Genomic DNA, 24,152 nt, shown 5'->3' with positions numbered 1-24,152 from the left:
GAACATGAAACAGCCCATCATCAACACATACCACCAATAACAATAATTAGATTATAGAATAACATTGTGTTAAGGAACCCCTCACCTGTCTTCCTTCTGGAGGCTTCTGGAACTTTCCCCTCTCAGCCCCAGCCTTCCTGTGTTTCCCAGCCGCAGTAGGTGATGCCCAGAATATGTAATATCTAACTCCTGAATAAAACATCTTTCATGGCCTGAATACTGATGTTATGGGGGAAGAGGGAGAGACGGAGGAGAAAGAGAGAGCTGCTATATCTGCCTCCGACCAATCTGCCTAGTTTATTGTCCAGGCGTCATCACTCTCCCAGACAGGGACGGGGAAACAAACGCTGAGATAGGAATGAATGAGTGATGACTGGCCGTGACTGTGCCGTCAGCTCATAGAACTACACTCTCCAGTAACACTTTCAGGCTACAGTCATTATGACGAGAGATAGGAATGAATGAGTGATGACTGGCCGTGACTGTGCCGTCAGCTCATAGAACTACACTCTCCAGTAACACTTTCAGCCTACAGTCATTATGACGAGAGATAGGAATGAATGAGTGATGACTGGCCGTGACTGTGCCGTCAGCTCATAGAACTACACTCTCCAGTAACACTTTCAGCCTACAGTCATTATGACGAGAGATAGGAATGAATGAGTGATGACTGGCCGTGACTGTGCCGTCAGCTCATAGAACTACACTCTCCAGTAACACTTTCAGGCTACAGTCATTATGACGAGAGATAGGAATGAATGAGTGATGACTGGCCGTGACTGTGCCGTCAGCTCATAGAACTACACTCTCCAGTAACACTTTCAGGCTACAGTCATTATGACGAGAGATAGGAATGAATGAGTGATGACTGGCCGTGACTGTGCCGTCAGCTCATAGAACTACACTCTCCAGTAACACTTTCAGGCTACAGTCATTATGACGAGAGATAGGAATGAATGAGTGATGACTGGCCGTGACTGTGCAGTCAGCTCATAGAACTACACTCTCCAGTAACACTTTCAGCCTACAGTCATTATGACGAGAGATAGGAATGAATGAGTGATGACTGGCCGTGACTGTGCCGTCAGCTCATAGAACTACACTTCTCCAGTAACACTTTCAGGCTACAGTCATTATGACGAGAGATAGGAATGAATGAGTGATGACTGGCCGTGACTGTGCCGTCAGCTCATAGAACTACACTCTCCAGTAACACTTTCAGCCTACAGTCATTATGACGAGAGATAGGAATGAATGAGTGATGACTGGCCGTGACTGTGCCGTCAGCTCATAGAACTACACTCTCCAGTAACACTTTCAGGCTACAGTCATTATGACGAGAGATAGGAATGAATGAGTGATGACTGGCCGTGACTGTGCCGTCAGCTCATAGAACTACACTCTCCAGTAACACTTTCAGGCTACAGTCATTATGACGAGAGATAGGAATGAATGAGTGATGACTGGCCGTGACTGTGCAGTCAGCTCATAGAACTACACTCTCCGGTAACACTTTCAGCCTACAGTCATTATGACGAGAGATAGGAATGAATGAGTGATGACTGGCCGTGACTGTGCCGTCAGCTCATAGAACTACACTCTCCAGTAACACTTTCAGGCTACAGTCATTATGACGAGAGATAGGAATGAATGAGTGATGACTGGCCGTGACTGTGCCGTCAGCTCATAGAACTACACTCTCCAGTAACACTTTCAGGCTACAGTCATTATGACGAGAGATAGGAATGAATGAGTGATGACTGGCCGTGACTGTGCCGTCAGCTCATAGAACTACACTCTCCAGTAACACTTTCAGGCTACAGTCATTATGACGAGAGATAGGAATGAATGAGTGATGACTGGCCGTGACTGTGCCGTCAGCTCATAGAACTACACTCTCCAGTAACACTTTCAGCCTACAGTCATTATGACGAGAGATAGGAATGAATGAGTGATGACTGGCCGTGACTGTGCCGTCAGCTCATAGAACTACACTCTCCGGTAACACTTTCAGGCTACAGTCATTATGACGAGAGATAGGAATGAATGAGTGATGACTGGCCGTGACTGTGCCGTCAGCTCATAGAACTACACTCTCCAGTAACACTTTCAGGCTACAGTCATTATGACGAGAGATAGGAATGAATGAGTGATGACTGGCCGTGACTGTGCCGTCAGCTCATAGAACTACACTCTCCAGTAACACTTTCAGCCTACAGTCATTATGACGAGAGAGGAAGTTTTTAAAAAGTGATGACTGGCAATGGTCAGCTCATTACACAAACACTTTCAGCCTACAGTCATTATTTAGATAGGAATGAATGAGTGATGACTGGCCGTGACTGTGCCGTCAGCTCAAGAACTACAGTCTCCATGTAACACTTTCATTGTCATTATGACGAGAGATAGGAATTGAGTGATGACTGGCCGTGACTGTGCCGTCAGCTCATAGAACTACACTCTCCAGGGCAAGTCATTATGGGATTAGGAATGAATGAGTGATGACTGGTTCTGTGGATGTCAGCTCTATTAACACTTTCTATCAATACTGAATCCAGAGTCATGACCCAGCACAGCTCACTACACTCTCTGTAACACTTTGACAAGCTCAGTCATTATGACGAGAGATAGGAATGAATGGTGACTGACTGGCCTGTGACTGTGCAGTCAGCTCAAGAACTACACTCTCCAGTAACAGAGTACAGTCATTATCCAGAGATAGGAATGAATGAGTGATGACTGGGATGTGTCCTGAGCTCTGAACTAAACAGCACTTTCAGCTCTGTCATTATGACGGATGATAGGAATGAATTGATGACTGGCCGTGACTGTGAAGCTCAAAACTACACTCTCCAGTAAACTTTCAGGCTACAGTCATTTTCATTATAGGAATGAATGAGTGATGACTGGCTAGTGACTGGGTTCATAAACTACACTCTCCATTAACACTGGCTACAGTCATTGTGACGGGGATAAATGAATGAGTGATGACTGGCCAACTGTTGTTTTGGAGAACTTGATGACACTCTCCAAACACTTTCAGCCTCAGTCATTAACCCAGACCAATGAATGAATGACTGCCAGCCCAGCTCATAGAACTACACTCTGGCACTTTCAGCCTACAGTCATTATGACGGAGATAGGAATGAATGAGTGATGACTGGCCGTGACACCGGACAGCTGATGAAACCGTGGGTTTGCAAACCAAAGTCATTATCTGCGAGATAAACATCTGAGGATGACTGGCTCATCTGTGCACTAGCTCAACAACTCTCCGGTAACACTTTCAGTACAGTCATTGAGCAAATAGGAATGAATGAAGACTGGTGACTGTAAGTAAAAACTACACTCTCCGTAACATCCTGAGTCATTATGACGAGGATAGGAATGAATGAGTGATGACTGGCAAATATCCAGAGCTCATAGAACTACACTCTCCGGTAACACTTTCAGAAGTCATTAGAAAATAAATGAATGAGTGATGAAAAGGAGGGCTCATAGAACTATCTCCATAACACTTTCAGGTACAGTCATTATGGAATGAATGAATGAGTGATGACTGGCCAGTGCCGTCAGCTCAGAACTACACTCTCCAGTAACACTTTCAGCACAGTCATTATGCAGAGATACAATTTGATGACTGGCCGTGATTGCCAGTCAGCTCACAACTACACTCTCCAGTAACACTTTCAGGCTACAGTCATTAAGGAGAGATAGGAATGAATGAGTGATGACTGGCCACTGTGCAGCTCATAGAACTACACTCTCCAGTAACACTTTCAGGAACTACAGTCATTATGACGAGAGATAGGAATGAATGAGTGATGACTGGCCACTGTGCACGTCAGCTCATAGAACTACACTCTCCGGTAACACTTTCAGGCTACAGTCATTATGACGAGAGATAGAATGAATGAGTGATGACTGGCCGTGACTGAACACCGTCAGCTCAGAGTGAGAACTACACTCTCCAAGGAACGAACACACGGTAACACTTTCAGGCTACAGTCATTATGACGAGAGATAGGAATGAATGAGTGATGACTGGCCGTGACTGTGCACTCATAGAACTACACTCTCCAGTAACACTTTCAGGCTACAGTCATTATGACGAGAGATAGGAATGAATGAGTGATGACTGGCCGTGACTGTGCAGTCAGCTCATAGAACTACACTCTCCGGTAACACTTTCAGGCTACAGTCATTATAGGACAGATAGGAATGAATGAATGACTGGCCATTCTCCAGCTCCTAAACTAGAACAATTTCAGCCTACAGTCATTATGACGATCCTGAATGGTGATGACTGGCCGTGACTGTGCCGTCAGCTCATAGAACTACTTCACTGAACACTTTCAGTACAGTCATTAAAGGCAGCATTGGAATGAATGAGTGATGACTGGCTGACTGCCACCAGCTCTAGAACTACACTATAACACTTTCAGGCTAAGTCATTATGACGAGAGATAGGAATGAATGAGTGATGACTGGCCACCCAGCTCAATAACTCTCCAGTAACACTTTCAGGCTACAGTCATTATGCCAGTGAGATAGGAATGAATGAGTGATGACTTCCGTGATGAGCTTAGCTCATAAAACAAAATTTCAGCCTACAGTCATTATGACGAAATAGAATGAGATTGATGGGTGAGAAACTTTCAGCCTGTCATTATGACGAGAGATAGGAATGAATGAGTGATGACTGTTGACTGTGACTGTAACGTCTCATTGATGAAGGTATATTGAGCTGGTTTATGACAGAGATAGGAATGAATGAGTGATGACTTTCTTCATGAGGCAGCTCTAGAACTACACTCTCCGTAAGACTTTCAGCCTTTAGGCAGTGATGGAATGAATGAGTGATGACTGGCCGTGACTGTGCCGTCAGCTCATAGAACTACACTTCCGGTAACACTTTCAGCGCTACAGTCATTAATGACAGTAGGAATGAATGAGTGATGACTATAGTGACTGTGCTGTGCTCATAGAACTACACTCTCCGGCCTACAGTCATTATGACGAGAGATGTTTGGTGATGACTGGCCGTGATCCTCAGCTCAGAACTACACTCTCCAGTAACACTTTCAGTTCAGTCATTATGACCTAGGAATGAATGAGTGATGACTGGCCGTGACTGTGCCGTCAGCTCATGACTCACTCTCCAGCCTTTCCCTACAGTCATCTCCCTAGGAATTGATGATGACTGGCCGTGACTCCACCAGCTCATCTACACTCTCCAGTAACCTTTCAGGCCTACAGTCATTATCTCCCAGATGGAATGAATGAGTGATGACTCCCGTGACTGTGCTGCAGCTCATAGAACTACACTCTCCAGTAACACTTTCAGGCTACAGTCATTATGACGAGAGATAGGAATGAATGAGTGATGACTGGCAGACTGACTCAGCTCTCTCCTCTCACAACACTTTCAGGCTACAGGCCCCTAGAGATAGGAATGAATGAGTGATGACTGGCTGCAGCCACTCACAACACACTCACTACTAAATCAGCCATCACAATGGAATGAATGATGAAACATGTATTGACCAAGCTCACAGAACTACACTCTCCAGAACACTTTCAGGCTAAAGTCATTATCACAAGATAGGAATGAATGAGTGATGACTGGCCATTCCTCAGCTCAAGAACTACACTATCCTAACGCTTTCCCCAGTCATTACGACTAGGAATCTGGCCGTGACAACGCTCTCTACCTCTCCAGTAACACTCTCAGGCTCATTACACAAATAGAATGAATGAGTGATGATCCATCCCAAAGAACTATTTAACACTTTCAGGCTACAGTCATTATGACAGAGATAGGAATGAATGAGTGATGACTGGCCTTGACTGTGCCAGTCAGCTCATAGAACTACAAATCTCCAGTAACACTTTCAGGCTACAGTCATTAGACATAGGAATGAATGAATGACTGGCCACTGTGCCGTCAGCTCATAGTTTCAGGCTACATCTAAATCTTTTAAGTCATTATGACGAGAGATAGGAATGAATGAGTGATGACTGGCCTGACTGTGCCTCAGCTCATAGAACTACCTCCGGTAAACTTTCAGGCTACAGTCATTATGAGAGAGATAGGAATGAATGAGTGATGACTGGCTGTCCTGTGCCGTCAGCTCATAGAACTACACTTCCACCATTTCAGGCTACAGTCATTATGACCAGAGATAGGAATGAATGAGTGATGACTGGCCGTGACTGTGCCGTCAGCTCATAGAACTACACTCTCCTAACACTTTCAGTACAGTCATTATGACGAGAGATAGGAATGAATGAGTGATGACTGGCGTGACTGTGCCCTCATGAACTACACTCTCCAGTAACACTTTCAGGCTACAGTCATTATGACGAGAGATAGGAATGAATGAGTGATGACTGGCCGTGACTGTGCCGTCAGCTCCGTAGAACTACACTCTCCAGTAACACTTTCAGCCTGGTCATTATGACGAGAGATAGGAATGAATGAGTGATGACTTCAACTGGAAGCCAGTGGAGAGAGCTTTCAGAGGAGTCATTATGGAGAGATAGGAATGAATCAGTGATGAGAACTTGGGAAGGTTGAACTCCAGTAACACTTTCAGGGCTACAGTCATTATGACGAGAGATGGAATGAATGAGTTGACTGTAGGGTGCCGTCAGCTTAATGGCTACAGGCAGGGAGCCCAGCCAACAGTCATTATGACGTTTTTTTAATCCAATGGTCAGGAGACAAACACAGTGCTTTAGAACGGGAGGCTAATTAGGGAATTAGCTGTTCACTAATCAGTGCTGTCACCATTCATTGTCCTGTCTGAGGCAGGGCCTAGCTACGGGCTTGTAACCCAGGGCAAAGGGATTAGGATTATCGATGGTTCTGTGGATGAGCATGAACCTCTATAATACTGATCAAGTCACGGGCCACCGCCTTTGATGTTAGTTGAGAACCCTAATGGACTGGGCCTGTAGGGTGTTGGATTCCAGGATCACGCCAAAACAGCGCTGTAGGCTACTTTCCATCGGTGGATGCAGTGGATTATCTAGCTTGACAGATTCATTTTCATTATGTTGCTTAGGATGTACTCTGGAGAACAGATAATTACACTGGCACATTGTGTTGGGGACAATAAAAGGCTGCAACGTGTTTTGGAGAATTTGGCAGTACGTCCAACTGGCCTCACCATGTAAATCATGCCAGCCCAAACCTGCAAATGGCTTCTTCACCTGCTGGATTACTAGATCAGCCACCCGGACAGCTGATTAAACCATGGTTTGAATACAAAAATTTTGCGCACAAACATCTCAAAGCTCATCTGTGCAAAAACAAAGTTTACTTTGAGCAAATACACTCCAAGAAGTGGTACCCTCAGTACATCCTGAAGGGATTCTGTTAAATATCCAGAGTAATACAGAGCCCTTAGAAGAAGAAAATAAAGCTCAGATGAAAAGGAGGGGTATATGATTATCTTCAGGTACTGGAATGATGAGAGGATCAGTGTACAGACCACTTCTGCTGCACTGCAGAACTACATTTAAATTGGCCAGGACTACCCTCACACACCAGAACGGAATTTACATCACACACCCACGCACAGGAACAAACTGACACACTGAAAATGGGAAAATATATCCACGCACTTGAACCCATTGATAACCCAGGAACGAACCACACACCCATTGACTGGAGGAACACACGCAGTAACCACACACACCACGCTTCACACCCCGCACCAAGGAACGAACACACACACCCACGCACATTTGTCGGCTAGTCCATTCTAGGACAATTCAATTAACAAATCTACCATTCTCCACTCCTCAAACAATATCCATGCATCCTTGGGTCTTCGGGTGCTTTAGCCTAAGAGTATTCACTGAAGCTCAGTACAGGAGTAAAGGCAGCATTGGAGATTCATAGCTACTGACCATCTCTCACTATAACAGTCTTTTCCCAAATCAATACAGCTAAAGGCATTTACTCCACCCATCAATAACTGAGTAATGGACTTTTGCCAGTGGTGCAAATAAACAATATCTTCCTAATGAGCTTAGAAGAAAAACAAAATCAAACAGGAAATAGACCCAGATTGATTTGTGAAAAAAGTTTAGTCGTTGCGTAACTTTTTGATTTAAAAATATTGAGCTGGTTTCAGGAGCAATACAGATTTCTTTATGAGGCAGTTCTAGTGTAAGACTATTAGGCTTTATATGGACCGATGTTAATCTTATTAATAAAGAATCCAGTCAAATAGTGTTTATGGGACATGCTGTGTGTGTGCCAACAAAGAAGATGGGACTGAAAGCTAATGAATGTTTTCTTTTTCCCCTGCCTACAGTATTTGCATGACTCCTGCCTTTCCCACCATCTCCTTTATTTCTTTTGCCCTATCCCTCCCTCCCTCCCTGCACTGCTGTGGAATCTTTGACTCACCCTCTCCTTCTACCCAGTGTTGGGGATGGATTGTTTTGGAGAATTCACTGGGTGTTACATGCTATCAGATAATAGCTTCTCATGCTTACAGGCCCCTAGGCAGGCTGCAGCCAAACACACATTTTAAAAATCTGACTAAATCAGCCATCACAATGGATGCACACATAAACATGTATTGACCAAGCACACAGCACACAGAACACTACTAAATCATCACAACGGATGCACCATTTAATGAGACTTTTGAGTTTTAACACAAAGACTACTATTCCCAAAGACACCATGCTAAATGTTATACCTTGCTGCATTACTATGGTCATGGATTATACCAGAGTCCTGAATACATACTAAATATTACACATGAAATCTATAAAAAAACAGGATTTAAAAAAAAAAACGTCATGTTCTGACATTATTCCATGAGAACAAAATGGCAGAAGGTATCCAACGGCATCCTGGGAATCCACAGCTACATCTTCCTGAGCTGAAAGGGATTCCCATGTACTGAGTGACCCTGGTCTGCAGTGCTAGAGGCAGCCTTTGGACTGTTCTAATGATGACAGCTAATGACGCGTGTCCTCCAGACACTGTTGATGTACATGGTGTTGTAGCCTCTTCCAACTCGGCACAGACACAGCAAACACACACAGGCTGAATATGATTGTGTTTGTTTGTGTGTGGCCTTGCTGCAGGGACTGCTTGCTACTACAGTGGATGGATTCTCTCCCTCTGCAACAAGCAATGGAAAGGGGATTTTCAAGTGAACCGAAGTGAAGAGCAGTCGTGGATGTTTTGTCTCGCTGGCCTCTTGGAGACGGGCCCTTTATACTCTAATCAGACGGCACCAAATGTTCTGGAAACACCAGCCTGGGAGGCTGAGAGGAAGACACAACAGCTGCTCCAGAGTCACAATGTCAGAGACATTATCAGTGTGCCCTCGACTCAGGGTGGCGTCTACCTGTCACCATAACATTCAACACTGGCAGACGTTTGATATGGGCAGTTCAACAAGTCAAAGGTCGAACATCAGTACTTTGTTACAGTAAATCAAATACAAGGGAAACAATCATTCAATTACAATCATCAATGCCTTTGTCATCTCTCCCATCTATGGTAAACAGCACTCAGATTCATCTTCTTCCTTTAAATAACCACTTTACACCAATCAGAAAGAGATCAATGACACTACCAATCTTCTGATTGGCAGGGAAATGTGAGTGACAGGAGGCAGAGCAAATGCCTTTAAGGGACACCTGTCACAATGCCCAACGTTGTAAGCTCTGCAATAGTCTATATGCCGGGGAGCTAGGGTCAGTCTGTTATATCTGGTGGAATTCTCCCGTCTTATCTGGTGTCCTGTGTGAATTTAAGTAAGCCCCCTCTAATTCTCTCTCTCTCCCCCTCCCCTCCCGGCAGGACCATGCCTCAGGACTACCTGGCCTGATGACTCCTTGCTGTCCCCAGTCAACCTGGTCATGCTGCTGCTCCAGTTTCAACTGTTCTGCCTGCGGCGATAGAACCCTGAACTGTTCACCGGAAGCGCTACCTTGTCCCGCACCGGCTGTTTAGGACTCGTTCTCTACCGCACCTGCTGTTTAGGACTCGCTCTCTACCGCACCTGTTTAGGACTCGCTCTCTACCGCACCTGCTGTTTAGGACTCGCTCTCTACCGCACCTGCTGTTTAGGACTCGCTCTCTACCGCACCTGCTGTTTAGGACTCGCTCTCTACCGCACCGGCTGTTTAGGACTCGCTCTCTACCGCACCTGCTGTTTAGGACTCGCTCTCTACCGCACCTGCTGTTTAGGACTCGCTCTCTACCGCACCTGCTGTTTACCGCACCTGCTGTTTAGGACTCGCTCTCTACCGCACCTGCTGTTTAGGACTCTACCGCACCTGCTGTTTAGGACTCGCTCTCTCCGCACCTGCTGTTTAGGACTAGGGACTCTCTCTACCGCACCTGCTGTTTAGGACTCGCTCTCTACCTGCTGTTTAGGACCGCTCTCTACCGCACCTGCTGTTTAGGACTCGCTCTCTACCGCTGTTTAGGACCTCGCTCTCTACCGCACCTGCTGTTTAGGACTCGCTCTCTACCGCACCTGCTGTTTAGGACTCGCTCTCTACCGCACCTGCTGTTTAGGACTCGCTCTCTACCGCACCTGCTGTTTAGGACTCGCTCTCTACCGCACCTGCTGTTTAGGACTCGCTCTCTACCGCACCTGCTGTTTAGGACTCGCTCTCTACCGCACCTGCTGTTTAGGACTCTCTCTACCGCACCTGCTGTTTAGGACTGTTCTACCTGCTGTTTAGGACTCGCTCTCTACCGCACCTGCTGTTTAGGACCGCTCTCTACCGCACCTGCTGTTTAGGACTCGCTCTCTACCGCACCTGCTGTTTAGCTCTCTACCGCACCTGCTGTTTAGGCTCGCTCTCTACCGCACCTGCTGTTTAGGACTCGCTCTCTACCGCACCTGCTGTTTAGGACTCGCTCTCTACCGCACCTGCTGTTTAGGACTCGCTCTCTACCGCACCTGCTGTTTAGGCTGTTTAGGACTCGCTCTCTACCGCACCTGCTGTTTAGGACCTCTCTACCGCACCTGCTGTTTAGGACTCGCTCTCTACCGCACCTGCTGTTTAGGACTCGCTCTCTACCGCACCTGCTGTTTAGGACTCGCTCTCTACCGCACCTGCTGTTTAGGACCTGCTGTTTAGGACTCTCTACCGCACCTGCTGTTTAGGACTCGCTCTCTACCGCACCTGCTGTTTAGGACTGCTCTCTACCGCACCTGCTGTTTAGGACGCACCGCACCTGCTGTTTAGGACTCGCTCTCTACCGCACCTGCTGTTTAGGACTCGCTCTCTACCGCACCTGCTGTTTAGGACTCGCTCTCTACCGCACCTGCTGTTTAGGCACCTGCTGTTTAGGACTCTCTACCGCACCTGCTGTTTAGGACTGCTCTCTACCGCACCTGCTGTTTAGGACTCGCTCTCTACTGCTGTTTAGACTCTCTCTCTACCGCACCTGCTGTTTAGGACTCGCTCTCTACCGCACCTGCTGTTTAGGACTGCTTTGCTGTTTAGGACTCGCTCTCTACCGCACCTGCTGTTTAGGACTCGCTCTCTACCGCACCTGCTGTTTAGGACTCGCTCTCTACCGCACCTGCTGTTTAGGACTCGCTCTCTACCGCACCTGCTGTTTAGGACTCGCTCTCTACCGCACCTGCTGTTTAGGACACCTGCTGTTTAGGGACCTGCTGTTTAGGACTCGCTCTCTACCGCACCTGCTGTTTAGCACCTGCTGTTTAGGACTCGCTCTCTACCGCACCTGCACCTGCTGTTTAGGACTCGCTGTTTAGGACTCGCTCTCTACCGCTGTTTAGGACCTGCTGCTGTTAGGACTCGCTCTCTACCGCACCTGCTGTTTAGGACTCTCTACCGCACCTGCTGTTTACCGCACCTGCTGTTTAGGACTCGCTCTCTACCGCACCTGCTGTTTAGGACTCGCTCTCTACCGCACCTGCTGTTTAGGACTCGCTCTCTACCGCACCTGCTGTTTAGGACTCGCTCTCTACCGCACCTGCTGTTTAGGACTCGTTCTAGGCACCTGCTGTTTAGGACTCTCTCTACCGCACCTGCTGTTTAGGACTCGCTCTCTACCGCACCTGCTGTTTAGGACTCGCTCTCTACCGCACCTGCTGTTTAGGACTCGCTCTCTACCGCACCTGCTGTTTAGGACTCGCTCTCTACCGCACCTGCTGTTTAGGACTCGCTCTCTACCGCACCTGCTGTTTAGGACTCGCTCTGTTTAGGACCGCACCTGCTGCTTTAGGACTCGCTCTCTACCGCACCTGCTGTTTAGGACTCGCTCTCTACCGCACCTGCTGTTTAGGACTCTCCGCACCGCTGTTTACTCTGCTGTTTAGGACTCGCTCTCTACCGCACCTGCTGTTTAGGACTCGCTCTCTACCGCACCTGCTGTTTAGGACTCGCTCTCTACCGCACCTGCTGTTTAGGACTCGCTCTCTACCGCACCTGCTGTTTAGGACTCGCTCTCTACCGCACCTGCTGTTTAGGACTCGCTCTCTACCGCACCTGCTGTTTAGGACTCGCTCTCTACCGCACCTGCTGTTTAGGACTCGCTCTCTACCGCACCTGCTGTTTAGGACCTCTCTACCGCTGTTTAGGACTCGCTCTCTACCGCACCTGCTGTTTAGGACTCGCTCTCTACCGCACCTGCTGTTTAGGACTCGCTCTCTACCGCACCTGCTGTTTAGGACTCGCTCTCTACCGCACCTGCTGTTTAGGCACCTGCTGTTTAGGACTCTCTCTACCGCACCTGCTGTTTAGGACTCGCTCTCTACCGCACCTGCTGTTTAGGACTCGCTCTCTACCGCACCTGCTGTTTAGGACTCGCTCTCTACCGCACCTGCTGTTTAGGACTCGCTCTCTACCGCACCTGCTGTTTAGGACTCGCTCTCTACCGCACCTGCTGTTTACCTCTACCGCTGTTTAGGACTCGCTCTCTACCGCACCTGCTGTTTAGGACTCGCTCTCTACCGCACCTGCTGTTTAGGACTCTCTACCGCACCTGCTGTTTAGGACTCGCTCTCTACCGCACCTGCTGTTTAGCACCTGCTGTTTAGGACTCGCTCTCTACCGCACCTGTTTAGGACTCGCTCTCTACCGCACCTGCTGTTTAGGACTCGCTCTCTACCGCACCTGCTGTTTAGGACCTGCACCTGCTGTTAGGACTCGCTCTCTACCGCACCTGCTGTTTAGGACTCGCTCTCTACTGTTTAGTGCTGTTTAGGACTCGCTCTCTACCGCACCTGCTGTTTAGGACTCGCTCTCTACCGCACCTGCTGTTTAGGACTCGCTCTCTACCGCACCTGCTGTTTAGGACTCGCTCTCTACCGCACCTGCTGTTTAGGACTCGCTCTCTACCGCACCTGCTGTTTAGGACTCGCTCTCTACCGCACCTGCTGTTTAGGACTCGCTTCTACCGCACCTGCTGTTTAGGACTCGCTCTACCGCACCTGCTGTTTAGGACTCGCTCTCTACCGCACCTGCTGTTTAGGACTCGCTCTCTTACCTGCTGTTTAGGACTCGCTCTCTACCGCACCTGCTGTTTAGGACCTGCTGCTCTCTCTACCGCACCTGCTGTTTAGGACTCTGCTCTCTACCGCACCTGCTGTTTAGGACTCGCTCTCTACCGCACCTGCTGTTTAGGACTCGCTCTCTACCGCACCTGCTGTTTAGGACTCGCTCTCTACCGCACCTGCTGTTTAGGACTCGCTCTCTACCGCACCTGCTGTTTAGGACTCGCTCTCTACCGCACCTGCTTTAGGACTCCTCTCTACCTGTTTAGGACTCGCACCTGCTGTTTAGGACTCGCTCTCTACCTGCTGTTTAGGACACCTGCACCTGCTTTTAGGACTCGCTCTCTACCGCACCTGCTGTTTAGGACTGCTGTTTAGGACTCGCTCTCTACCGCACCTGCTGTTTAGGACTCGCTCTCTACCGCACCTGCTGTTTAGGACTCGCTCTCTACCGCACCGGCTGTTTAGGAGTCGCTCTCTACCGCACCGGCTGTTTAGGACTCGCTCTCTACCGCACCTGCTGTTTAGGACTCGCTCTCTACCGCACCTGCTGTCTTGACCTCTGAATGCTCGGTTATGAAAAGCCAACTGACATTTACTCCTGAGGTGCTGACCTGTTGCACCCTCTACAACCACTGTGATTATTATTTGACCCTGCTGGTCATCTTTGAACGTTTGAACATCTTGCGGAACAATCTGGACTTAATGGTCATGTACTGTTATAATCTCCACCCGGCACAGCCAGAAGAGGACTGGCCACCCCTCATGGCCTGGTTCCTCTCTAGGTTTCTTCCTAGGTTCTGGCCTTTCTAGGGAGTTTTTCCTAACCACCGTGCTTCTACATCTACTTCATTATTAAAGATTAGTGCAGAGGTAATCTTAAGTGTACAAAAGTCATGCAAGACCGAAAGGTTTTAAAAATGCTGCACACACTTCAGAAAGAGAGAGAGAGAGAGCGAGAGAGGAGGCAGAGAGAGAGAGAGGGGAGGCAGAGAGAGAGAGAGCGAGAGGGGAGGCAGAGAGAGAGAGGGGAGGCAGAGAGAGAGAGAGAGAGAGAGAGAGGCAGAGATAGAGAGAGAGACTTCTCTTCTAATAGACTACTGTCCATCTCTAATTAGGAGAATTATGGCTAGATGGGACCGACTTCTTATTTTCTCCCTGAAGGGGGAACTACTGTACAACACAAAAGAGACAGAGAAGAAGAAGTAGGAAAGAACCACTGCTGTAGTTTCTCAGTTCCTCTTGCACTTGTGATGTGCACATAACCTTGCCTCATGTGTTCATGCTGTTCTGATACCATATCTGCATGATGATGGCAGCTGTAGTCTATAACATATAGTATTCAGTTACAGCTCTTCCCACGCTGGACTGATAGAGATAAGAGGTTGAATCAGTTACAGCTCTTCCCTGGACTGATAGAGATAAGAGGTTGAATCAGTTACAGCTCTTCCCTGGACTGATAGAGATAAGAGGTTGAATCAGTTACAGCTCTTCCCTGGACTGATAGAGATAAGAGGTTGAATCAGTTACAGCTCTTCCCTGGACTGATAGAGATAAGAGGTTGAATCAGTTACAGCTCTTCCCTGGACTGATAGAGATAAGAGGTTGAATCAGTTACAGCTCTTCCCTGGACTGATAGAGATAAGAGGTTGAATCAGTTACAGCTCTTCCCTGGACTGATAGAGATAAGAGGTTGAATCAGTTACAGCTCTTCCCTGGACTGATAGAGATAAGAGGTTGAATCAGTTACAGCTCTTCCCTGGACTGATAGAGATAAGAGGTTGAATGCACCTCCACGTATTATGGAGAGATGTCTCGGTCACACACACACATCCAACCTTTCCAAAACAAACCCCCACACGTTGCTTCATGCTGGTACCACAGCTGTTGCGGACAAAGCAGAGCAGTATAAACCCTGTTCTCCACCCTGGGATAAACACGGCCATGTTTTACACCTGTCCATAGGAGTTACAGAAACACCACCCATCGGGCCTTTATTTGGAGATGTGGAGTTAGTAATAAAGCGCTCATCAAAATGACTATCAATCTCTCTACTCATCATCATCGTCTTGAAGTTGTCGTCTATGCTATTCTGATAACTACCATGTGATGGGGGAGCATAGAAATAGAACCTGTCATAGATATGAATTCTGTCATTCAATTTCTATGTGGGGAAACATGTCTGATGTCTTCCACTGACCTGGTTCAGTAGCTCTTAGTGCCACCTGATATCCATAGAGAAACTGCAGCATCATATCTCAGGAATACACACACACACACACACACACACACACACACACAGACAGACCAGACAGACACATCTGCTCGCTCGCTGTCTTGCTGCGGTCTATCTGTGCCACAGTAGCTCTCAGAAGAAGAAAGCACAAGAGGCCTGAATCATTTATCAGACACAGCAGTGGAGTGAAAAAACGCTGCTTCATTAAGAAGAGTGACTTAACACACAACGTTCCACTTTAACCTCTACTGAACAGAGACCTCCATGTTATTTTACTCCTGTTCTCACCCATGTAGCTAAGCCAACCATATTAGCCAGTGGAATAACCTGCCATGTAATAGGGCATAAGAAGATTACAGTAGCCATACAGCTTAGAATCACCAATGTCGACAGCATTCAAATCAACTCAACGTGTCGGCGGCCCGACTTTCCCTTCTGACAGTTATCTAAAACATCCATTTCTGTACAGTTAAAGACCCTGCAGACACTTTCTGAAGCTCCCCATTTCCTCTCCTCCTTCCCCCTCTCTCTTTCTCCCTCCCCCAGCAGTAGATGTTTTTGAAGGTATTTTTAGTTACCTGTTGGCAGACTGTTAGTCTGGCTAAGACCTAACTCTCAAAGTCCTCCTTCGGATGTTAGAGCTTGGAGTGGCTCTTTGATGTTGCCAGCACGATGTGTTTATAATGAAGGAGGTCTGTGATTTTCCTGGTTGGTTCTCCTCCATGTCTTTCTGACTTATGGACAACCACACAGGCCCTGAGCTCTGCCCCCTTCCATTACTACTGTTGGATTTTCATATCCATACATTTGAGAGAACCAATCAAACACATCACTCAAATTCTGAGACAAAATTGCATTAACAAACGGCCTCTAGACCAGTGTGTCACAGCTCTCCCCATGCTGTGATTCACGTGGGTCGCATCAGCCAGGCTAGTGTCAGCCAGGCCATTGTCAGCCAGGCTAGTGTCAGCCAGGCTAGTGTCAGCCAGGCCAGTGTCAGCCAGGCCATTGTCAGCCAGGCTAGTGTCAGCCAGGCCAGTGTCAGCCAGGCCAGTGTCAGCCAGGCCAGTGTCAGCCAGGCTAGTGTCAGCCAGGCTAGTGTCAGCCAGGCTAGTGTCAGCCAGGCCATTGTCAGCCATGCTAGTGTCAGCCAGGCCAGTGTCAGCCAGGCCATTGTCAGCTAAGCCAGTGTCAGCCAGGCCAGTGTCAGCCAGGCCATTGTCAGCCAGGCTAGTGTCAGCCAGGCTAGTGTCAGCCAGGCCAGTGTCAGCCAGGCTAGTGTCAGCCAGGCTAGTGTCAGCCAGGCTCGTGTCAGCCAGGCTAGTGTCAGCCAGGCTAGCAGACTATTACCATTAGATGCAATGTACTACGGAGCTACCCTGGGTTAAAAACAGAACGTCACAACCAATGTTCTGAGGAGGGCATGTTCTGGTGAAGAAGAGGGTTTCCCCTCTAGCATAACAGAACATGGGGTAGACCAGGGGCTCCCCTTGCAGCATAGGGGAACATCCAGCATGCGCCACATCTATTTCAATGGGTACAAGCACTGTTCATGACACAAACTGTTCACACTCCTCTTGGTGGTGGAGAGAATTTTGCAAGTTTAAAGCTAATTGTCTTGCAATTCTACACATTTTGCCATGTCCAATGTGTATTCATGTGATATTTGAGTGACAAAAATGACAATATCTACGGGCTAAAAACCTAAATAAAAAAAACAGCTGATATGGTGGACTTGATCTGGATATTTCTGACATTTATAAATAGCTCTCGAAGTAATGACATGACTGACATGACAAGAGGAAGTGATGATGCACTACCCAATTTACAAATGGCACCTTATGCATTCTACTAATCTACTAGCCTAGTTCATGTGTTTGCCCCACAACAAACGTTAGCCTAGTTCATATGTTTGCCCCACAACAAACATTAGCCTAGTTCATGTGTTTGCCCCACAACAAACGTTAGCCTAGTTCATGTGTTTGCCCCACAACAAACGTTAGCCTAGTTCATGTGTTTGCCCCACAACAAACGTTAGCCTAGTTCATGTGTTTGCCCCACAACAAACGTTAGCCTAGTTCATGTGTTTGCCCCACAACAAACATTAGCCTAGTTCATGTGTTTGCCCCACAACAAACGTTAGCCTAGTTCATGTGTTTGCCCCACAACAAACGTTAGCCTAGTTCATGTGTTTGCCCCACAACAAACATTAGCCTAGTTCATGTGGGTAGCTGTGGATCAGCAGTAGTCTATGACGTGTGAGAGTCAATCATGCCATGGCTAACATTCAGTATGGGGCCTCTCATCCTACCATGGGAATATAAGCCTGGCATTTGGAGAGCATCTGTTCTTCTCCACACTAACTGATGCTTCTGACTCATGGCTCTCTTTCTGTCCCTCTATCCCTCTCTCCATTTCCTTCTTCCTCTTTCACTAAGGGCAAAGTCAGCGGATGGCGTAACACACACACACTTTCCTCTAGAAATACTCTGAATAACACAACCAATTTGGAGAAAAACATCCTAGGCGTGAGTCATCCTAATTGCTTCCCAAATCAAAGACGTAATACGGTCATGTTTCCCAGTGAGCCGGAGAGACTATTCCTCATTGCACCTTATTAAACTTCTCTAGAGAAATGTCTCATTTCAACTTATAAAGCTTCTCTAGTTAGAGATCAGGATGGATTCGTGTCCAGTGAAGGGATGGAGGGAGACTTGGTTGCTTTAACCTTCATGCCCCGTGCTTCCCTCTCCTCTCTCACCAATATTAAATGGACTGCATTGCAGTTGCCCTTGTACAGTGCGTGCGAGAGAGATTGTGTAAGAGAGTGAACAGTGTGTGTGTGTGTGTGTGTGTGTCTGTACACAACTGTTTAAGTGTGTGTACTAAATCCCTCAGTGAAACCAGCAGCTTTTTATGGCCAGCTGTTCCCCACAGAGCCCTGGCCCATAAAGCCTGAGTGAAGAAGGGATAATGCACAGCGTGCAGGAGGGAAATGGAACATAAAATATACACCGCAAAGCATCTGCTACATAATCACACAGGCAAGGCAGGGTCTGATGGGTAATTAGCCATGAGCATTAGCTCTGGCCAATGTCGGGTCAGTTGAGATTCCTGGGACATCCAGTACAATAACGTTCTGGATCATTGCATCTGTTAGAACTGATTTCAGATCAGGTCACTGGACCTTAACCTCTATGAGCCAAAGCCACAAAAGGTGACCCTGGATCAGATGTAAACCTTCAAAGGAACAACATACACTTTTGACCTTTTAGAGATGGATGCTTTGTCTTGTAACCAGAACGACCACATATAAAAAACATATACCAAATCAAATGACATCTTATTGGTCACATACACATGGTTAGTAGGTGGTAATGTGAGTGTAGCGAAATGCTTCTAGTTCCGACAGTGCAGTAATAACTAACAAGTAATCTAACAATTCCACAACAACTACCTAATACACACAAATGTAAAGGGGTGAATGGGAATATTTACATATAAATATACCAGGCTGTGATAGCAGTTGCGGTACCAGGCTGTGATACAGCCCGACAGGATGTTCTCGATTGTGCATCTAAAAGTTTGTGCATCTAAAAGTTAAGGGTTTTGGGTGACAAGACAAATTTCTTCAGCCTCCGATGTTGAAGAGGCGCTGTTGCGTCTTCTTCACCACGCTGTCTGTGGGGGTGGAACATTTCAGTTTGTCTGATGTGTACGCCGAGGAACTTTAAAACTTTCCATCTTCTCCACTGCTGTCCCTTCTATGTGGATAGGGGGGTGCTCCCTCTGCTGTTTCCTGAAGTCCACGATCATCTCCTTTGTTTTGTTGACGTTGAGTGAGAGGTTGTTTTCCTGACACCACACTCCGGTGCCCTCACCTCCTCCCTGTAGGCCGTCTCGTCGTTATTGGTAATCAAGCCCACTGCTGTTGTGTCGTCTGCAAACTTGATGAATGAGTTAGAGGCGTGAGTGGCCACGCAGTCGTGGGTGAACAGGGAGTACAGGAGGGGGACTGAGCACGCACCCTTGTGGGGTCCCAGTGTTGAGGGTCAGCCAAGTGGAGACCCCACCCATAAGCCCCTCCCCCCTCCTTAGGCCTGTTCATCCACCCATCTTCCCCACTGATCTCCTCTGTCAGGGGACAGGCATAACATTTGCTCTCAGATGAATAGAGGGAGCCCTGCTGTCACTGCATGGGAGACTGAGTGCAGCATGCACAGTGTGTGTGTGTGTGTAAAGGCAGATAGCAGGAGAGAGCTCCTCCTATACCTCCTGGGGTTTATACACTCATACACTTATACACTCATATTGGCCAACAGCATACCACCCTGCATCCCACTGCTGGCTTGCTTCTGAAGCTAAGCAGGGTTGGTCCCTGGATGGGAGAACAGATGCTGCTGGAAGTGGTGTTGGAGGGCCAGTAGGAGGCACTCTTTCCTCAGGTCTAAGAAATATCCCAATGCCCCAGGGCAGTGATTGGGGACATTGCCCTGTGTAGGGTGCCATCTTTTGGATGGGACATTAAACTTCTGTCCTGACTCTCTGTGGTCACTAAAGATCCCCGGTGTCCTGGCTACATTCCCAATCTGTCCCTCATACCATCATGGTTTCTGTACAGCACTTTGAGATATCAGCTGATGTACGAAGGGCTATATAAATAAATTTGATTTGATGGCCACCTAATCATCCCCAGCTTTCAATTGGCTAATTCATCCCCCTCCTCTCCCCTGTAACGATTCTCCAGGTCGTTGCTGTAAATGAGAATGTGTTCTCAGTCAACTTACCTGGTAAAATAACAGTAATACATTAAATATAGGCCCACTGCTGTAAAGACCAACGATGTATGACTACATCTGTATGTCTATGGTGACACATACACACAGTCTGGGTGCTCCGGGGTCAAATCTAAAGGGAGAGATAAGGTTTCCCACTGTGACAGTGACAGACAGCTTCCTCCTTCAGGTGACTTGACCACAACTACATCACTATTCTACCCAGACATTACTTGGCTACTTCTACCACAAGGATATTTGTTGATATTTGTCTCACTGTTCCTCAAAGCAGTAGTACATATACTCTGACAGGTTGAAACGACCTTATGATACATTAGAAACCATTAACTTGCATCATTCATTGGTAACACATTGCATGTGGCGTAACAGTTATGGGACACAATGTTCAAAGTGTATTGAACATGAACTGAATGTTGAGATCGAAGCAGCTGACATTCAATGACCTGTTCATTTGGCAGTATTCATTGACTGTATGATTCAGTCATTGTCTTTGCTTGTCTCTTAACAAGTGACTGCACATACAATATAACTGAATGACTGTCAGCTGATGACTAATGTCATGGGGTGTGTATGTGTGTGTGTGTGTGTACTAAACCAGTGTGAGAGGACAGAGGCCTTGTTTACACTTGACAGTTCATGCCGTTTTAGTGTTCTGATCATAGTGTTCTGATCATGGAGTTCCGAACGTGTCAGGCATCTATATGAAACATGTCTACCGTGTCCACAGTGTGTCTGGATTCCCTTTTCCAGCACTATATTCAAATGCCAGTATTCACTCTACAAAACAGTGGAATAGGCTAAATATGATAACACAACAACTGATGGCAGTAGCTAACTACCGTAGCTAACTAGCCAGCTAACCTGCAAGCTAGCAAACAACGCTACAGGGGTTGCAAACAGGTTAGCAGAACTACCAAACAAAAAATAGTTTTTCTAAATATTAGCTAGCTGGTTAGCATTTATAAGGCCAGCAAACATGTTCCTCACATGCTAGAAATGCATTTCCTCCAATGTTATAATGAAAAGGTGCCTCTCGGTCCCAAAACACAAGTTCTCTGGAGACTTGTGGAAGAAGTGCTGATGATGTCGCCCACTGTATGCGGTTTCGGTAGCCTGATTGTGTCCACACTGAGGAAAGATCCACACACAATGCAGCCCTGACCACCTCCTGAAGTGGTCAGGCAGATCTGAACACAATCACACCACAAAGCCACTTTTGTGTGTCTAGGCCTGTCTTTTCAATGCGATATTCGCATTCTGATAGCAGAAGTAACATGCAAGTGTCAAGTGTAGACATGGCCAGAGTGACAGGGTGACTCAGCCCTGGTCTAGGTCCTCCTGCTGCGTGTGGCCCAGAGCGCATGTCACCCTGCACTCCAACACAACACCCCCGCGAACTCTCCAGGGAGGTTAAACCCAGCTTGAAGATAAAATGTAAGCCCTTCAGTTAGAGACACTCAGGGCTGGTGCAGAACACGTCTTTGGACATCAGTTTGGCAGGACTGAACCGCGGTGAGCCGGGCGTTTTAAGGGGACAGGCCAATGGGGCGCACAGACACTTCCCAACGGTGTCTTAAATCCGTCCAAAGTGATTAAAACAGCATTAGCTATAGTCTATTTTTAAACCAGTAAAAACACTAAACAGAGATTGGGATGGCCCTAAACCATATTGCAGTGTGTAGATGCGTCCACCGGGATGGGATGCATTACAATTATACTTAAATGACGGATCATTTCACACATTGTACGGTGTTCTGCATCGTCAGCAAGTTGGAGACAGCACCCCGGGAGGAATTAGATTCAGTAGGCCGAACTCTAGACAGTTTGTCAGGACAGTTAGAGGCCGGTCGTGAGATGCCAGGTTTTAGAGGGCGGCGAGGTCAACCTGCGCAACCGCGTTGGGAGGATTTCAACCACGACGCATTTAACGGTTACATAAAGGCGATTTAATAACGCACTGGTCTGCCCTTATGGTAAAAAACCCCAGATAATAACATTATTCGTTGTTCCAAGCTGGAGTTTTTCTCCGGTACAGGCGGAACGTCATGTGAAGTGGAGAAGGTGTACCCATCACATTTTCAGAACATCTGTCCTGTACGGACGGTCTGTGATGTAGACTGTCAGTGCTATCCGGTATCCTTGGGACGTCCCTAGACTAAACCCTAATCTTAACCATTTAAAACATGTCATTTTCCAATCCGCTAGGGACATCCCAAGGATCCCGGATAGCACGGACCGTAGAGCAAAGGGATTATCGTGAAAACAATCCCCATTTTGTTCTTTTGACCTGAAATCACTCTCTGCATATAATGTCAAAGGTTAATTTATCACTCTCTCTGCACGTTTCAGAGGGATAAGAATGATGCGGCCCGTGGCGCATTGCTGCGTCGCGCCAGTCCTTTTGATGTCATTCATTTAGGGGATTCGAGCGCCATTGTAGGGATACATGCAGTGCAGTTGGAATAGGAAGATCAATTTCCTCACAATATACCGTATTAGCCATGATGCAACCGCGAATATGCTACAAACTGTCTACCACGGAAAAACGCTGCGCATAACTAATGAGGCACATACCGTTATGTTATCCTTTCAACACCAACCTCACACAGCATTAACCAGCAATCACGAAAGCCCTTGACATTCTCAATGCATCTACACGATTAGGCTACTATATCCAAAAGGCACGACAATGTCCTGTATTATTTGAATTAACAATGCGGCTTACCTGAGTCGCTTTGTGGAACTGTTTCTTAAACCCAGCTACAGACATGGCTCCTGCTGCTATACACGACGATTCTAGATGGATTACGAGCTGATGTGGGATTGTTTTGCAGGAATCTCGGCTCCTAATTGCGTGGGATGATATTGCTTCCGAGGAAAACCCCTCTGTATTGCTCTTAACTATTGGGAATCTCCTTTGAGCGGGGGCCGTGATCAGTGATCAGCATAGTCTACCGAATGTCAAACCCACATGTACGACACGCCAGTGACGTCAGCGCTCCGCAACCAGGCTCTTTTTTAAAGCAGCAGCGTAGGCTACATAGTTGGCCAGTCTATCTACCACTGCACGACACGGCATGTTTAAACGCGCATACGCTGTAATCACGCCATTTTAGAGGAGAGTGTGGCGACTAAGGGGATATAAGCTCTAAATCGGGACGTGACATGGCAGACAAGTATGAAAAAACAAATTGGCACGAAGGGAATTACATCACTTGAAGCTAGAATCAAGAATCGGCCTTTCATTCCTATTTTAATAGCCTACGAAATCCAAATAGAACAATGTGCATTACAACCTTGTCAAGACATTGATATACACCACAGATTAAAAAGGCATATGGGGAGGCAGGGTAGAGCGTTGGACCGAAAGGTTGCAAGTTCAAATCCCCGAGCTTACAAGGTACAAATCTGTCGTTCTGCCCCTGAATAGGCAATTAACCCACTGTTCCTAGGCCGTCATTGAAAATAAGAATTTGTGCCTAGTTAAATAAAGGTTTAAAAAAGGAGCCTACCAGACATGGTATCCGCGGTAGCTATGAGTTGGGAGTTTCAGCACCACGTACGTAGCCGGTTCTAGCACCATGGACAGCAACCAGC

At 47.2% G+C, this 24,152-nt stretch overlaps 1 protein-coding gene across 5 annotated transcripts in view; it reads right to left on the bottom strand.

Moving 5' to 3' along the window:
* sh3gl2a (SH3 domain containing GRB2 like 2a, endophilin A1) overlaps positions 1-23,544 on the bottom strand; it is a 79,004-nt gene extending 55,460 nt beyond the window's left edge. For 3 of the 5 annotated variants that reach the window (XR_010459671.1, XR_010459672.1, XM_065003827.1), the window contains exon 1: positions 23,281-23,543. Coding sequence is in view for 3 of the 5 variants with exons in the window: in XM_065003827.1 (XP_064859899.1) it covers positions 23,281-23,325 (45 nt within the window). In the remaining 2 variants the exon portion in view is untranslated. Of the gene's footprint in view, positions 1-23,280 lie in introns of all 5 variants that reach the window. The other 2 variants (XM_065003829.1, XM_065003828.1) reach the window with 1 other exon arrangement.
* Positions 23,545-24,152: the final 608 nt, after the last annotated feature.

Source organism: Oncorhynchus nerka, linkage group LG18 (assembly GCF_034236695.1).
Source record: "Oncorhynchus nerka isolate Pitt River linkage group LG18, Oner_Uvic_2.0, whole genome shotgun sequence".
NCBI lineage: Eukaryota > Metazoa > Chordata > Actinopteri > Salmoniformes > Salmonidae > Oncorhynchus > Oncorhynchus nerka.
Note: the sequence above shows the minus strand (reverse complement) of the source record. Positions and strands in the feature narration are given on the sequence as shown.